Genomic DNA, 18403 nt, shown 5'->3' on the forward strand with positions numbered 1-18403 from the left:
GTGTGGTGAGGAGGGTCAGACAAGGGGTAAATGAGAAATGTTACATTTTTATAAACCGACAAAGCAACCTTTTACTCTTAGTGTTGAAAGAAATATCCCCAGTTGGAACTCAACATGGCATTACAATATTATAACCAGGGTATCTAGAAGGCGTTCACCCAATTAAAGTAGTTATTGGTCAGTAAACTAAAACTGTCGCATCTGTTCATCCACTAGTAAGCTGAACTTGCCAGCCTTGTCTGTTCTCTTTTGTTTGTGGTTGCTGCCAGAGTTGATCAGTTCAGCTGATCGCCACATTATCAGAGTGTAGCACATGGTCATTTTTCAGCTGTGTGAGATGGCTGGAGAACTCTGAGGAATCATAAATTAATCTACACTACAAACTGAAAAGAAAACTAGCATTCTACAGCCAACACATTCCAAAAGAAACAATGTAAAATAAAACCATCAATAATGCTTCAAACACACGACAGCCAAACGCACATAACAGCTGTATAACATTTAACTGAATATAAAAGTGGTCCTATCATCTGTGTAAACCTAGATAAACAATTTATAGTTTCTTCCAAAAACTTGCTTAACCATTTGGCAACTTCTGTGAGGAAACTGGTGTGCTATACAGAGGGTATCTACTTTTTAATTGTGAAGTATGACTAGAGTTGGAACTAGTTTTGAAATTGCCAAATCCTACCAAATTCCTTTAGAATTTAACAGCATTGATGGCTAATTTCCCAAATAAACTTCCAGCCCGTAGAGCCAGTGTTTTGCTGAACAATGTGTCTCCATGTCAACCCAAAGCAGTTGGCCTCCAAGAGACCCCCTCTCATGCCTTTGGTAGGACTTGGCACAACAGAACTCCCACTTTTATCTGCTCATATTTTATGCCCTGTTCTACCTATAGCTCTCTTAAGCTCGCTCACCCCCCACCCCACCCTGATTTTCATCTTGTCTACCACTCCCAGCTTGCTTTATATGTGCTTGGTGTTTTTGGAATCACTTCAGTTCCATATCTTCAGGAAGCTGTCCCAGGATCCCGTGCAGCAGGCCATTCCGTCAGATGACACTCCAATGCAGCTCACTCTGTTATCATGACCAGCCAGCACACCTGAGGAGACAGAACAACTCTCTAGTGAAAGCCACCCAAGCACTCTCTCTAAGAGTTTGACATATCAGGGTTGATGTTCTGTGATGTTTGAGTGATAGACCCTTGAAAGTAGTGGAAAGTGAATGAACTAGATCAGAGGTAGCCAACACGGTGCCCATGGGCACCTCGTCACCCGCAGGGAGCACGTGAGTCGCCAGCAAGGCATGTTCTAAGAATAGCACTAGTCACCATATATCTGCGTTTCCCACCATCATTGTTGTGGAAATCATTGTTAATAATTATTCTGAGGAATAATTAACATTGACATATGATCAGACAGTCTCTTCACATATATTATTATTATTAATAATAATAATAATAATATTAAAAGGTGATCTATGCAACTTTGTTATTCAGGAAGTTTGTATCAAACAAGTAGCCCTTCGTACTACTCAGTACCCTTGAAGTAGCTCTCAGTTTCAAAAAGGTTGGTGACCCTGAACTAGATGTACCGCATAGTGGTGCGCAATATGACCACTGCACAAAGTAAGCATGGATGGATTACGAAATCATGAAAACCTCCTGGGCGCTCTTCAGGGGGCACTAGCCCCAAGGGACATGCCCACCTTGGGACGCAAACGTCTTAATCAGTGCAAGCCATGTGAGACTACAATCGTGCCAAGTTTCATGTGGATCGGTGAAGTGCAGAAGCAGACATAATAATGCCACATTTTCTTCACCAAGTCTTTGCTTCTTCTCTGTCTGTTACCCCATTCAGCAAACAGCGTTCACTCACCCACTCTCTCTGCCTTCAGTGCGTCCCAGATGTTGACGTTGAAGTCATCGTAGCCAGCCAGGAGGAGTCTTCCAGATAGAGAGGGGGCGAGGGAGGTGACGCCACACATGATGGTGGCGTCCTGGTAAGTAATGAGCTCCTGGTCAGACCGCAGGTCATAAAGCTTACAGGTGGCGTCATCGGAGCCTGTGAGGATTCCGTTACCGTTGGGGAAGAACTGAAGAGTGAAAGAAAAAGTTGTGAAACAACTTGAATCAGATCTATCAGAAACACTCTAACGCTTCTAGGAAATCAAGTGTCAGACAGAAACAGATAACTTTATCGTTTGCTTACAGACAAATCCAAGAACAGTTAGCAAAAGGTACCAGAAATGCATTTCTTATCCATTGACTACTAGTCACTTCTATTTTTTTTATGGATAACCGGGAGATAGCTAGAGTCCTCACCCCGATGGCATTAACATCACTCTCATGTCCACTCAGTGTGTGGGTACAGTTTCCATCCCGAATGTCCCAGTGTTTGGCTGTGTAGTCACAGGCCCCAGAGATGAAGCTCTTAAAGTCTGGAGCCACACCCAGGGACATACAGTCTCCCAGGTGACCTGCAAAGATGGTCTTCTCTGTCCCTGTCTCAATATCCCACAAGATGCTATGGCACAAGAAAAGAGTTTGGATGAGACATAGTAAAGGTTCTCTAGAGCTCTCTGTGTCTCTGCACACACCAAGTTAGCAAACAGAATGATACATTATAGTTTTGGTTAATTGTAATTAAGTAATGGTCCCAACCCCCCATACTGTGCTATAGTGCTTCTGTAACTTAATTACCAGGTGCAGTCACCGGAGCTGGTGATGATCTCACTGTCACTTACGAAACGACAGCAGGACAGGTAGCCTAGGCAACAGAGACAAGATTGAAAGATTTATCATCATTTGGTACCTTGCACATGGTCCTTGAAGTGAAATCTAGAAAAAAGTGTTCTGTTTCTACTTAACAGTCTACTTAATTGTTTCTAGGTTTTGTCTTGGCCCAGGGAAGTCTGGGTCTATGTCAAGCCCTGTGTATCATTGATATTGTAGTGCACAAACACATTCATGAAAATGGTGTGTAGAGTTTCTTACCTGTGTGTGATGCTAACTCGCGCATGACCTTGACATTTCCATCCTTGCCCTTCAGGTTGTAGATGGAGCACATGTTATCCAGTCCACCGCATGCCACTAGGTTCCCAGATGGAGCGTATGCACACGTCATTACCCACGATGACTTCAGGGGGATGGCATTGACCTGTGGATGTTGACATAAAAATCAGACAGCGCAGCATGGAGCTCTTCCATTCAGTCATCACGTCAGCCTCTTACCACATATGGACCGCAGGTGGGTCTCATCTAAATCCCTTATTACAGCCATGCCTAATTACTGGCATAGACGTTGGAAATAGGGGTGCCCTTATCGATAGCTTCCATTTACTTAAGCAAATATTGTGTGCGAAGAAGAATTATACGCCTGTGTCCTCATGTGTTTTTCATGCGCATGCAACACGGCCACTATACTAGATTTGAGTTATAAACCGTGCGCAAACATGACAGGTCATTTCAGTCAATGCAGGCAAAGGTAAATGTCACTATGACAAATATATGACAAGTAAAATGCTAAAAAAAATGATCGAGTTAAATGTAAACGTACAATTCTGGTGTTCAAATGTGCAACGTCCCACGCACCAACTGTGCTAACTGCACTGCAGGTACCTATTTTATTTTCGCGTATTTTGGTTTGGTCTCATGGTCAGTTGCATTTATTAGGGTTCAGTGTAATGTGGACAGCTCTTTCCACGAAAGAAGTGATAATGGTGCGAGGGGTTAAGTAGTCTATAATGTGCGAAGGAAGTAGTCCATGCACCCCCATTAACAGCACCCCCTCCCAGACAATAGTTCAATGTGTTAAGTGAGTTGTTTTTGCCACAAGGCATCTTTGTTTTTGTCAGGAGCCAAACCAGCTCATCCAGTACCTTGTTGGTGCTGAGGGTGTCCCATACTATCAGTTTGCCATCCTGAGAAGCGCTAACGCACTGCCTGAAAGAGACAAAGGGTAGAGCATGAGGCACAAGTATTGACACATAGTCCCAGTCAATCTTTGCAGTGACTGTGTAGTGACAGTACTGTACTGTATATTTCTTTTTTTACAAAACCGTTTGTGCTCAAAAAATGATGTTTCGAAGTTATCAGCCCAGTATGATATGAAGAACTGGATGGTAAATGCTGCTTGATGTCATCAAATGAATGAGTATGTTATCTTAAGGGGGAATGGTGTGATGATCAGACACAATAACCTGTTGACGCAGGTCATCCATCTAACAGCCATGATAGAGTTTAATAATAAATACATGTCTTTGGACCAACTTCAAATAAATGTCAAATATGGGCTTTTAAAGTAATTGGTTCATATGTATTGGGGTAAGTCTGGTGTCTTTGAAACCTGCCACTTCATCCTATTAAAGCAACCCACGTTCTAACAAATCCACTTAAACAATCACAGCCTGATTAGACAGATCTTATCTCACTTAATGCCCCCAAGACACTGACCTCACTGCTCCATGTCATGTATCTGCTGAAAGACATACAATCCACTGAGACCCTTAACGATTTAGCATAATGTGCCCAGGTGGCTATGCAAACCAGCCTGGGATGTTTTAAGAGGTGGCTTGGTGTCTGTTAGCTGTTGTTGTGTTGTGCTTATGCGTGCTGGTGAGCGGTCCGGTGTCCTGCTTACGTCAAGCCAGCGCCCCAGTGCATGGCGTAGATCTTGGCTAAGTGTCCCCTCAGCGTCTTCCTGGTCTTGAGCTGGACACGACTCACCACAGCCGTCCCAGCGACGGCCTCCTGTAGCGTGGTGTCAGCAAATCCTTTACGGGCTACCTGTGAAGGGGGTTAGAGTGAAGGGTCACAATAGTAAATGACTATTGTTGACTTGTAGGGATAACACAGATACCTACACATACAGACATATCTAGGCCTATGGTGTTTTAGGACTCGTATTAAATGTCAAACACACTACCAATGATAAATGTCAGGGGATGTGTTACTCTGAAATAAGCTGTGACCAAACGGTTTTCACATGTATTCAAGTTATACATGCTCATAGGTTATTAGGAACAGTGGTGTGAATGTTTCCCCTCTATATTACATGCCGTGCAATCATGGTCAAACACTCTGTTTACATCTGAGTCATCCTTATGGTCAACCTGTGTGATTTGCATGTTCAGTGTGTGTGTGTGTGTGTGTGTGTGTGTGTGTGCGTGCCCTTGGCAACTGAGGACACTGACAATGATTTGATCTTTCAGGCTCTCCGCCTCCTTTCGCAGCTGCTCCATTTCACCCATGGCGATGGCTGGTCAGGTGCTGTCACCAGGTGACACAGGCCGGAAGTGAGATCAGGGGGACAGGGAGAATTCTGGGAAAAATAACGAGAGAGAAAATGGTTAATTTGTTCTTCTTGAGTTGTTTTGTTCAGTTGTAAAGATGTCAGGGGTGTTGTGACCTTGTCAAGAGTTTGTAGGATTTTCAATATAAAGTCATTCTTCAACCTTTGCTCTACATTTCTTTCACGGAAGAATTTGCTATTCAAATACTGCTCAGACTGCTTTGCAAATATTCACGAACAACACGCAAAAATGTACTTATACAACCTACACAGACCAACTGATGCCTACAAGTGGCCCACCTGCTGACGCATGCACACACACACACACACACACACACACACACACACACACACACACACACACAAAGGCTTATTTTCTGTATAGCCTTTGTAAAAAATGTTAACTGTGTAAAACTTACAAAAAACAATTACATTTAAGGACAACCACATGCCTTTGAGAAACCCTTCGACATGCAATTACGTTTTCCCAAATTACAATAACAATAATAACAACAATAATATCTTTTCACCACATAGTTGCTGAATGCAGTTCTGTATGTTCTGGAATAAATCTCAAGCTAGCGCCCACTAATGCTGAGGAGAATGGATTTCTTTTTTCTTCCTTTTAAATGCCAGAATGAAATGAAATGTTAAATATACAAGTACCCCAGCATATCTCCATTTACAGAATAACTCATCGCAGTGTCATTTTTTGTGTTCAACACTTTTGAGTCTCTTACAAAATCATCCAATAATAAATGTACTTAGCCAACACCTTTTAGCATCAGCAAATTTGGGAAAACCGCTATACTTGGATTAGGTTTTTCTATGAAGTCCCTGTTTATATTTATGCTTCTTTACACATTCATAGACATCACAAAGGACTAAACCAAATATCGCCCATTTGATCTGGGGGTAAAAAGAGCCTGACAAACAATTTCTTTCTCTTTCTTACCTTGAGAACTTGTAGTCAATATACCCTTGTCTCACAGCTGATAAATATGTGTTGCTCGTATGGTCTCAATCTGTGCAAGTGTCTATGGAATTCACACGACACAAGGGCCTTTACATATAATTTGTTTGTGGAGACGAGAAGAGGAGGCAGGGGAAGGAGTGACGACGTGAGGGACAGAGATTTGCTTTGTATGCACCATTTCTAAACTAAACACCAGGTCCTTAAATGGCTTTTATCTTAAAAAAACATGGCCAGTCAACCAACCAACTTCATCAGTATTTTCAATAAGGACAAAACACACAGCATTAAGAAGTACCTGACTGTACCCCAGTTAAAGCATAGCTCGGCTAAATCAGAGCTACTGCTATTCTGTCGCATCTGCAGGGTCAATGAGCACTTCATCAGTATTACAGTTCCGTACAGTATCACCCTGGCATTGCGCACATTGTCCTGTGCAGCCCTGTGGTTATTTATGTGATTAAATGAGTGAGAGGAACACAAAGCAGAGGAGGGCGCGGAGGGTTGGGAGCTCTGCAGGCCGGTGAGATAGAGTGAGTGAGTTTAAATCCTTGCGGCTGAGATTTTAAAGGGAAGCCTTTTGAATCAAATCTGCTCTCATCCGATTACTGACTGCTCTTTGCATCTGGATAAGAGTGTGCACACAGGGAGGGTGAGAGAGATGGGGGAGGGCAGTTGATATGTTCGCGATGGAGAGTGTTTGGGGGGGGGGGGGGGGGGTGGTATGTGGAGGAAGGAGGAGGAGGGAGGGAGCGGAGGGGGACAGGGTCAGTGCAGGCCTAAATCCAGACCCTGTAAGGTGGGAACTGTAGTTCCTTCCTAACATTCATTTAATATATTGCTATCGAGAGATGATGTGAAATACGGCTACAATGGAATGTCCCTCTAGAAATTCCCCAAAGTGTGGTTTAATGATGATAACAAAAAGAATAACTTTTAAACCTGTAGTTGTTATGTATAATTCTGTATAAAAAAATGATTCTGTACAATGACCAGTATCGTTGCCAAACTAGTCGTGTTAAAAAGAGTTTCTTAGACATGAGAGCTGACACATACATCTCCCCAAAACTGACATTTTTTCAAATGTGTTCACTACTGTGTTCAAGGTGATGGGATTTGACACGTGTGTGATAAGATTCAGACTCTAAGATTATTTCTCAGGCGCAGGTAATTCATTTTATTCTCTACAGTTTCAGACGCAGATAAAGATGCAGACGCTCTTAAATCAAAATCTGGCTACATCAGTATCATAATACATCATTACAATGTTCTACTGTAAAATCCAACCTTCAACTTGAAGACGGTTAAAATAATAAACTAAATAACTAATAAATGTCCTCCAGCAACTACAAACCACAGTCATTTTAACAAAGTAATTTTCAGTGGTTAGTAAGTTTGTCTGGGCATCTCAAGCACCCTGGGTGCATATTTGAAATAGAGTTGCCCTTTTGATACTTATTGCAAATTGTGTCTATTGGCAGAAATGTCTCAGAATATTAAATCATTGCAGACATGACATTTTATTTTAAAATCATTTCCATCCAACACCCGCCCATTTTCCACCTCTCTTGTCCATCTCAAGTTGATGCTTCCTTACGAACTGCTTAAAGTAATGGTACTATTAGCAAATTCATTTAATATATTTGAAACTACTGTTGTATATTCGTCAACCAGCCTTATTTTCACCCATCAGCTCTTCATGGTCAAACATGTGACCAGTGGCTCAGAAAAGACATCAGAAGTTCTCAATAGGACCACTCACCTGTCTGTCTCCTCTTGTTTGGTGTTGTTCTGATGTTTAGGGTAGTTCCACCACGCTGTCTTTTCCCAGAACTATAACACTCATTCAGTTTTTCCTGTCGTATGCACTATTTGAAATCTGTGTCGCTCACACACACATTCACACAGGCACTCTGTCCTTCTCTCTCTTTCCCTCTCTGTTGCCACTACGAAGAACAGATGAGGATTGAGAGGGATGAAGGGAGATCAGGGATGAGGGGGATAAATCCAGGGATGGACAGAGCAAAAGTGGGAGGGAGGACAGTGTATGTGTGTGTGTGTGTGTGTGTGTGTGTGTGTGTGTGTGTGTGTGTGTGTGTGTGTATGTATGTGTTTATGGAGGGGTAGAAAGAGAAAGGACAGAGGAGAAAACTCACCAAATGGGATCCAGAATCAGGTCATGGGGTCAAATGACACAAAACAGGTGTAAAACACAAAAGGCTGACAGAAAAGAGGATGAACCAAACAGGAGGATGAACTACACACACACACACACACACACACACACACACACACACACACACACACAAAAACACACACAGTGTCCGCAGCAAAGCCTTTCTGATTGGGCCTGAGTGTCCACACTGATATAGGCACATCATAAAAGCTGATAGCAAAACAGCCGTGACTCAAGGCAAGCAACCCCCCCACCCCACACACACACACACACACACACACACACACACACACACTGACCATCAGGTGCTTAATGCTGAAAGATAATGGAGACACCATTGTCGTCATGGACAAGAGACCCCATTTCCATAACAGAGTACCCAGAGGTGTACTGAAGCTTTGGTGAGGGGAGTCACAGAGATGAAGAAGTGGAAAATACTACGAGGAGGTGGGGGGCAGGGGGTCGCTGGGGTCAAAAAGCTGAATTTGAGAACATTTCTATGTATGGTGCAGTAAAGCAGGCAATGCTGTCAGAAGGCTCCGTGTTTTGTAAACGCAGGAGGGGTCTAATATTAGCACAGAGAGAGAGAGAGAGAGACTGGGACAGGGACAGTGAGGGGCCCAGACAAGGTGACACAATGGGTGACTTTACCTAAAATACCAAGAGCCCCGGTTGGTAATCCACAAGTGCTCCTTTACTCCCTCTCTCTCCCCCATCTCACTTAGTCACTCACTCACCTGTCAAAACCCACACAACATCGATTGAAAACATGTCAACAACACAAGTAAAAACCGAGCGAGAAGAGTGGGATAGGAAGAGTGAGACTGCATTTATTGGAAGGTGGGAGACATGACCAGACTGACCACACAGTCTGAGAAAACACTGAGAGACAAAGCATAGAGGGTATGACATGACATGTGAATACCTTTTGTAAATGAGTTCCACAACAGCCTCATATGATCATATACTGTATACTCCCATCTCATATATTTCCATCAACACCGTGGAGAGAGCACAACCAAGGACCCAGCCCTGGCACCATCATCACAGGATTTAGGGAGGGGGGAGGAGAGGGTGGATAAAGCAACACAATGGGCACAGATAGATGAGGATTATAATCTGTTAGAGAGGCTGCGAATGGGGTTTTGCTTTCACATGACTGCACAATGAGAGAAGTTGCTTAAGGCTGTACTGTTGTTGTTGCTGCGGCTGCTTTAGGGTGCAATCCCTCAAGATAAGCCCCTGTAGGCAGCTCAGCCGTTACTGAGTCTATGCTCTCTATACCATCATTACCAACTGGATAACATGGAGTCTTTTATAGTCAATAAAGAGAGCATTAACCAGATCGTATGCGCCAAGGGGAGGTAGTCAGGCTTCAAGGCCCGGCTGACACTTCCAAACTGACAGCCGCTGAGCGTAGGCCCAAACTGCATGATGGAGTATTAGAGCGAGTGGAGAACTAGAGCCGAGTCTAATGCACTCTGGTTCCAGCCACAGCAGTCAACTCTCAGGTCTTCAGAGCATTTTTTTTCTTCTTGTTGAATGTCATGACACAGTGCCTTATGCTGCAGCTTACATAATGATGTGATGTGATGTCACGAGGCCCTGGGCTGGGATGCACAGCAGTGGCACATCTCTCCTGTGCAAAAGCAGGTGGGTCTCAGGCCTGTCAATTCCTGAAGAAGCGCATCAGTAGGTCTGAGTCCCCTCCATTAATGTGTCCTTTTAATACGGGATTTGAATGCTGGAGTAACAGCAAGAGCTGGGCTATGGGGAGGAAGGGGTAAATACTTTATCTTCCATTAGCATCACTGAGGAGCCATCCGTGTGCTTTGAGCAGATTATAGCACAGAAGCTCTGAGACGCGCAGACAGCGTTTGATTCCGTTCTGACACTCGTCATGCCTTTGAGGCACTGGGAGGCCTGGTTCACGTTAATGGGAAGGAAATCGTGTTGAGACGGGGGGGCTGGTGGCTAGCTGGGGAGGGGGGGTGGGAGGTAGTGGCAGGCTGCGAATGATTAAATGATTTCTTGTGGATTATTATTCCATATTCTAAATGGAGGAGTTTTTTTAAGCTTCATAAACAAATGCTCTCGTTTATGAGGGATTAGCTGTAATCTCGCTTTCGGTCCCTTTCTCCGCTCACCAACCGGCCGTGGACGGCTCACCCGCCCCCCTCTGCTCCCTCTCGCTTGTTCTGTCTCTCTCGCTGCCTCCATCAGTGTTAATGTACTGAAGAGCTGAGCCTATCAGGCCCCCCCCCCCCCTTCTCACTCTTCCCTCCGTCCCTGTGCCTGTTAATGGGCCAGGCTGTATTAACCCTCTACCTCCTCTTCAGCTCTAATCCTGGTAATGTGAAGATGAAAACGGGCTGCACTTCTAATCGGTTAATGGAGAGATCGTCACCCATCACTCCCCTCCCCCTCCCCTCCACGCCTCAACTACCCCCCACCACCACCTCGGTCTCTCTGCTTAAATATCACTGCTCACGCACCCAAGATCAGGGTTGTACTCTTCCACCACTGTGTAACTTTATTCCAAAAATGAAATATAATCCTGAATAGCTGCTGAGGGACTCACAACAGCACAAGTAAAACGATAAACCTGCCATAAAAGCACGCAAGCATGCAGACACAAATACACACAGGCGCACACACACACACACACACACACACACACACGCACCAACAACCACCAGGCACAGTTTTGAAGAAAAGGACCTCATAGGCTGATTGTGTCTGGTGGGACAATAGAGATCACTGAGGCCATGCGGGGGGGGGGGGGTGGAAGGGCAGGGGTCTGAGGCTCAGACAGAGGAGGGGCCAACAGACGGGATCAAAATGGACGGTACTGGCTCTTCCATCTGTCACTCTCACAGTTCTTCCCGCCTTATCTCCCTTTGGCTCCTCCCCCGCGACGCTTGGCTTCTCCCTGTTCGGGCTGCAGGCTGGGCACCCTCCCCATCCTTCTTTTCCTCTTTCAGTACGCTCTGTCCATCCGCTGTCCACAGAGCCTCTGCTTCCTCCCGCTCCTGACAAACAAGAGAGTCGGGAGTGTTAAGACACAGACAAACAGATGTTTGTATTTCTTTTGCCTTAGGTAGTCTATAGTAACACAAGCTGATTGAATACGCCACATCCCTCTTTCTTTCTACATCTCCTTATCCTTTCTAGTTCCCTTCCCTCCAGTCTATTCTTTTTCTTTTTAATACTCCATTCCTCTCTCTTCTCTCCAACTAGGAAGAACATTTGTATATTGTGTCTGTTATTTTCATTACCTTACAGTTGTAGACAGATGAATGTAATTCAGGACCAATATCTAGCCCACAGCAATAAGCCTCCCCATACTCACCATGTCTCTGTGGTGGTGCTCTTTGGTGAACCAGACAGGCAATGCACATCGCCGACCCGAGGTCACCGCGGTAACACCATGTGGATTGACAGGTCCGGAGGAGAATCCAACCAATCGGCCGCATTTTGGCTGCACTCTGGCCTAGATTGAAAAAAAGTGGGAAGTCCATTACTCCACCACTGACTGTTGGCATCTTGAGGAAGAGGGCAATGAGTTCTGTTAATGGGCTGTAAATGAACTCAAGTGAACTGTGCCCAATCAACACGACGGCTGTATAGCCTATTGAGGTCTAGAGGTTAAATAGTTCTGGTTCTTGCAGGGACATGATTCACATGAATGGACATGGGGTGAGAGAGTGCATAAGAACAGAACACAGGCACTTACTGTGACGGTTTTAGCATCCCTTTTCGTGAAGAAGAACTCCCCACCTTCAAAGTCTTCATTTAGATACAGTATCCCACTAAATACAAAAGGAAATGTGATTGTAAATCAGTCCATGATGGTTACATTCATTTCATGTATTTTTTGGTATTTGTTCCATGAGGAGTCACTGTTTGAAGTGTGTGTGTGTGTGTGTGTGTGTGTGTGTGTGTGTGTGTGTGTGTGTGTGTGTGTGTGTGTGTGTATGTGAGTGTGTGTGTGTGTGTGTGTAGTCTGAGACTACCTCATGTCTCTGTGCGTGAAAGCAGGTGCCTCTCTCCAGCACTGTTTGGTCTCTGGCTCCAGTATGCAGTTGTCTACGTGTACCGGGTGAGAGAGGTCCATCCTACCTTCCTGGTGTCCTATGTGAGAGAGAAGGAGGAGCCGTTCAAACATTCTTCTATTACACAACAGTAATTCAACAGTGAGTGTAATTCATTTCAACTTATTGGGGAATGTGCTAGCCAACGACGTAGGCTGTAGTATCGAGTAATCTTTATTTGCCAGAGCTTCTGTAGAATTACTAGTTTCTGACAACTATGAATATGTAAGTGTGTGTTTCCACCAAATCTTCTGGTCTAAGTGCTCTGAAAACAAAATGATTAATGATTGAAAAGCCTGTTAAAGCTGCTATGTTTGGAATCTCCATTTTCAACACCAATTGGGATTCAGAATAATATTTCCGCAAGAGACAGGCATAAAGAAAACACAGATGACCCTATGAAACCACTGAAGCATCCGCATGGCTCCAAAAACAAGTGTCATAAGTACCAGGGACGGGGCTGCGACAGACTAGATGGCTGAAGGAGAAGAAGAGGCCTGATGGACTCCTGAAGTAGGCGTGCAGGAGCGTCCTCGCCCTCTCTCCGACCTCGTGCAGCAGCTTCACATCGGACTGATTGAGAAACCCATCCTGAGACAGCTGAGGAGAGAGATACTTCCATTTATCTAGTTCACACTGAAGAGAAACTTCTAGCAACAGATTTGTTTAACCCAACCAAACAACAAGCCCTCTAATCTCCTGCCTACCTTGAGTGCTCTGAGGATGGTGAGACCCTCAAATTTTTCATGAGGTGTGTAAGGTGAGCGTCTGCCTCGAGAGCTGTCTGTTGCTGATGTAGCAGACTGTCCAATGAGAGAGCAGAAAATGAAGTGTTGACCCCCTAAGATACATTGGCATCCTACTGCCTCCATATATGTTTTGCTTTGTAGATTTACTGATCGCTTTACATAATAATACAAAACTTACAGAGGCAAGCTGTAGTATGGCATCACATTCTTTCTGAGATAAGACACCATCTAGGAGGACACGATTTGTTCCATTCAAGGCTTGGTCATCCATAGTGATTGTCACACCAACCAGTGGTACTGAGCCCCCTGGGTAAGAAAGCAATGAATGTACAGCTGAAGGATGTGGAGAACACACAGTAGCAGAGAGAGGATGACAGCACCCAGGTCTGGAGTACCTGCATAGAAGCCGCTGTCATCCGTCTCCTCCTCCTCCTCAGTCGGCATCCCACTCAGTCTCTCCCTCTCAGCCCTGATGACAGGAAGACAAATGGCTTACTATCCCCAGAGTACACTGAGGTTTCAGCCAAACTTATGCAGTATATAAAGCCTTCACCTTTACACACACACACACCACACACACCCTCTCTCGCTTACACACACACACACACACACACACACACACACACACACACACACACACACCTCCATGTTTCTCTCAGTGACTCTGGCACAATATCTTCTGGGGTCCACAGATCCTGAAGTACAAAAAAAGAAAGTGGCTGTAGTTCAGATGGAAAACAACTGACTAGTTATTTGGAATAATGGATGAAAGGGTTTCATCTCACTGGGTCTGTGAAGTTGAAGTTTAAATTTTCCATTCCAAAGTAAAGCAACTTCTTCTCCTGCAGAGACCTTTTCACATACCTGGAGATTTCCTTTGAGGAGGAGAAATAGACAAATTGTTCAACTGACACAATTTAAATGAATAAATACCCAATACTAATCACACTAAAGCTATATTGTTTTGCAGTGACACAGATGGTGTGAACTACCTGTGAGGGCTCTGTGCCAGCTGCATTAGCGTCGCCCCCTAGTGTCTCAGAATAAAGCTGCAGGTTGTTTAGCGAATCTGCGTCAGAGGGGTAGAAGAGCAGCAGAGAGCGCAGAGTCTGTATCGCCCCCTTTAGGTCACCAGCTGGAAAAACATCAACAAGAGACTTAAAAAAAGGGAAACAAAGGACGATCACAGATTGTGTATATCAACTTGTAATGGCTCTGATTTAACCTACTGACCTTTGAACTGGGCTATGTGTAAATGCTCCAACTGGGTGGGCAGGAGGTCCTCTTGAGCAGAAACCCTTCCAGGTCGCGTTGCCACAAGAGTCACGCAAGATTGCTGACAAGCCAGCAAAGAGAGAGAGAGTGCTAAGAAGGAACAAAGACAAAAGAGTCATTTCATTAAGTTGGATGTTTGTGTCTGCGTCTCCCTATCTTCTAGACTCTCCACTCACCAGCTGCCCTTTCATACACCCCGCCGGTCCTCTCTGGCGCGTCCTCCTCGGGGAGAGTCTTGGAGGCCACGACACACTGTGCCCTGCAGTCCTCCGTGTGCTGCAGCGTCACGTTCACACAGTCCTTCCACTGCTCCACCGCCCGCTTCCAGTCTGATGAGCTCTCCGCCAGGACGGCCGAGTCGTACACCTCCTGGGGGAGAAAGGTGCGAGTTCAGACAGCGAGGTGGAATGGAGCGTCAATAAGCACTCTTCTGGTCTGTGCATTCACACTACACTAACTCAACTAACTAACCCTTGGGGCTGAATAACTTACTGTGTGCAAAGGATTGTGTGTGTGTGTGTGTGTGTGTGTGTGTGTAGATAGTGTGGAAGAACACTTTTTGTAATTCTTCTGTGTCTTTTCCCTTTATAGCTGCTGTCTTGAAGGGATGTTTATTGTCTATTTTTCATTGGGACAGTTGGCATTCAGCCATCAAATAGAGGTAAACACATTTTCTTATGAAATACCTACAGTCGTATGAAAAAGTTTAGGCACCCCTCTGAGGCTGCATGATAATTTACTCTGTCTTCACCAAAAAAGATCACAGTGGTATTTTATTCATTTTCTAGTTAACCCTGAGTACTGGGGTGTTTTCCAGACAAAGATATTTAGTGTAGCAGTATTTAGTTGTGTGAAATAAAACAGAATGTGAAAAATACGCTGTGCAAATATTTGGGCACCCTAATCATTTTATTGATTTGAATACCTGTAACTACTCAATACTGATTCATTGAAACACATAATTAGTCTGATTAGCTTATTAAGCCTTCAATTCCATAGAAAGGTGCATCCAATCATTAGAAAAGGTATTTAAGGTAGCCAATTGCAAGTTGTGCTTCTCTTTGATTCTCCTCTGAAGAGTGGCAACATGGGGGCCTCAAAACAACTGTCAAATGATCTGAAAAGATTGTTCAGCATTGTGGTTTAGGGGAAGGCTACAAAAAGTTATCCCAGAGGTTTCAGTTGTCGGTTTCCACTGTGAGTAATCAAGAAATGGAAGGCCACAGGCACAGTTCTTGTTAAGGCCAGAAGTGGCAGGCCAAGGAAAATATCGGAGAGGCAAAGGTGAAGGATGGTAAGAATGGTCAAAGACAACCCTCAGACCACCTCCAAAGACCTGCAAGATCATCTCGCTGCAGATGGTGTCACTGCTCAACAATTCAGCGCACCTTGCACAAAGAACAGCTGTATGGGAGAGCAATGCGGAAGAAGCCTTTTCTGCACACACAACACAAACACGCTTGCTTAAGGTTTGCAAAAGCACATTTGAACAAGCCAGATTCATTTTGGAACAAAGATTGAACTATTTGGTCACAACAAGAGGCGTTATGCATGGCGGCAAAAGAACACAGCATTCCAAGAAAAACACTTGCTGCCCACAGTAACATTTGGTGGGGGTCCATCATGCTGTGGGCCTGTGAGGCTAGTGCAGGTACTGGGAATCTTGTTAAACTTGAGGGTCGCATGGATTCAACTCAATATCAGCAAATTCTTGAAAATAATGTTCAAGAATCTGTCACAAAGTTGAAGTAACACAGGAGTTGGGTGTTCCAGCAAGACAACGACCCAAAACATTGCTCAAAATCTACCAAGGCAAGTATAATGTTCTGGAATGGCCATCCCAGTCCCCAGACTTGAATATTATTGAAAATCTATGGGATGACTTGAAGCGGGCTGTCCACGCTAGGCAGCCATCAAACCTTACCGAACTGGAGATGTTTTGTAAGGAGGAATGGTCCAAAATACCTTCATCCAGAATCCAGACACTCATCAGAGGCCATAGGAAGCGTCTAGACTAGAGGCTGTTATTTTTTGCAAAAGGAGGCTCTAGTAAATATTGATGTGATTTGTCTGTTGGGGTGCCCAAATGTATGCACCTGTCTAATTTTGTTATGATGCATATGGCATATTTTCTGTTTATCCAATAAACCGTATTTCACTGCTGAAATATTACTGTGTCCATGAAGTATTATATATTTGACAAAGAAGTTGCTGATCCAAACGGCCAACAATTTATAAATTAAAATATATGGAAATGATCAGGGGTGCCCAAACTGTATATGCTACAACTACAAAGGGTCGATAATAGCCTATACCTTCTACATGCCTCTAAATGTAAGTAGGCCTTCAGGAAACCCAATATTTCAGTAATTCACAGTTTTCCATACTGCCCTTTGACTCTTCACTTTGTGATACATTTGAATTTTAAACCCATATTTCCACATTATTTCTATTTCCCTGGTGTCTGTCGTTGGGTCCATTCCCCTCCACTCACCCAGTGCCTCTCCAGCTCTTTCTCTCTGTCCATAAATGCATCGTCTGTCACCTCATCCATGCGCCTGTACTTCTCAATGTTGTTTCGCATCTCCAGATGACTGGGGTTGGCCACAAAGAAAGTGTGTGCTGCAGCAGCGGCCTTGTGCATTTTGCCCAGCTGAGGAAGAGGTGATACGTGAAAAACAAACAGTCTTAGTGACCCTCCCAGAGTATTTCTCGGTTATGTGCTACGTTACTGGTTGCTAGTCTGAAATATGTATACTATTTGAAAGAAAGCTTTAGCTTCGTACATACCTTAAAGTAGGTGAGCTGGAGGAAGTTGTATGCATTGCGGGTTCCAAACTCATAGTCGATGTCGGTAGACACAGGGAGCTGTCCGGCAGGAGTGACGGCTCTCCCCAGACAGAATCTGGCACACTCAGCCCGACGCTGAACCCAGTCCAAAGCATAGAGATCCCATAGGCTACCCGTCTCCGTCTCTGTGTCATATTTTTGTAAGAGGCAGATTGACAAATAACATGACCACCATGCAATCACTACTCGCCTAATATTTACACCTACTGCTTATAAGAAAGTAGTTCAAGTTAGGCTACACTTACGAAGTATATCACAAATGGATAAATGTTTTAAGACTAAGAGCTATGAAACAGTGGCTGGATGTGTCAATATCTTTAACAAGTTGGTAGAACTCCTAAACAGGCATACAAGCACGCACGTCCAAAGCTACACACACACGCGCACGTATAAACACGTAGGCTAGACACCGCAATTAAAGCAAAATGTATTTATACCCAAATAGGATAGTCTGTCATCCCCTGCAAACAAACAGTCATCGTGACATTTTCGACGTGTTTGAAGAATAGCCTGACGAATGGATATAGACTTCTCGAAATGTTCTGCAGCTTTTTCCCAGTCTTCAGAGAAATACGCCCGCACTCCCAGATAATAGAGAGGGTCGTAAGCTGGCAATAGGCTAGTGGCAGACCCAGTGGAAATTCCGCTGCCTGCAGCAGATGCAAGAAAACCCAAAGAAAATAAAACACCGATGATCTGCGCCACGTATACACAGAGGGGTTTTGAGCGTAGCGCCATGGCACTGAAGAGAAAGTTGGGAGACCGAACAGGAGGGAGGGAGGATAAGTAACCCAGGGACAGAAAAGTGTAGACGTGCCGCAATCGGGCTGTATGCGGGAGGAGGGAGAATGAAGAATGTGAGAAGTTAGTTGGGAGGGGTATCAAAAGAGGAGTGGCGACATGTAGGAGATCGCATCAAATATACCTACGGGCAACCATCAGCCTGCAAGTTAAGATTCTGGCCTATGACATGTATGTCTTTCCTTGTGCAC

The 18403-nt window shown here is 44.5% G+C and overlaps 2 protein-coding genes across 2 annotated transcripts; both read right to left on the reverse strand.

The window, feature by feature from the left end:
• Nucleotides 1–252: 252 nt before the first annotated feature.
• Nucleotides 253–8545, reverse strand: gnb3a (guanine nucleotide binding protein (G protein), beta polypeptide 3a). The gene is made up of 9 exons (XM_031576345.2): nt 8030–8545; nt 5197–5324; nt 4644–4789; nt 3883–3946; nt 2999–3161; nt 2705–2771; nt 2327–2528; nt 1881–2097; nt 253–1105 (listed from the first exon to the last, which is right to left on the reverse strand). The coding sequence occupies exons 2-9, from the start codon at nt 5251–5253 to the stop codon at nt 999–1001; spliced, it is 1023 nt and encodes a 340-aa protein (XP_031432205.1). The 5' UTR covers nt 5254–5324; nt 8030–8545; the 3' UTR covers nt 253–998.
• A 708-nt stretch (nt 8546–9253) lies between these two features.
• Nucleotides 9254–18269, reverse strand: p3h3 (prolyl 3-hydroxylase 3). Its single transcript, XM_012821742.3, has 16 exons — nt 17849–18269; nt 17352–17536; nt 17056–17214; nt 14738–14930; nt 14520–14651; nt 14279–14421; nt 14072–14161; nt 13929–13981; nt 13682–13755; nt 13465–13592; nt 13245–13340; nt 12987–13137; nt 12460–12577; nt 12180–12255; nt 11796–11936; nt 9254–11475 (listed from the first exon to the last, which is right to left on the reverse strand). Exons 1-16 carry the CDS (start codon nt 18147–18149, stop codon nt 11317–11319), a joined length of 2199 nt encoding a protein of 732 aa, XP_012677196.2. The 5' UTR covers nt 18150–18269; the 3' UTR covers nt 9254–11316.
• Between the last annotated feature and the right edge of the window lie 134 nt (nt 18270–18403).

Source organism: Clupea harengus, chromosome 11 (assembly GCF_900700415.2).
Source record: "Clupea harengus chromosome 11, Ch_v2.0.2, whole genome shotgun sequence".
Taxonomy (NCBI): Eukaryota; Metazoa; Chordata; class Actinopteri; order Clupeiformes; family Clupeidae; genus Clupea; species Clupea harengus.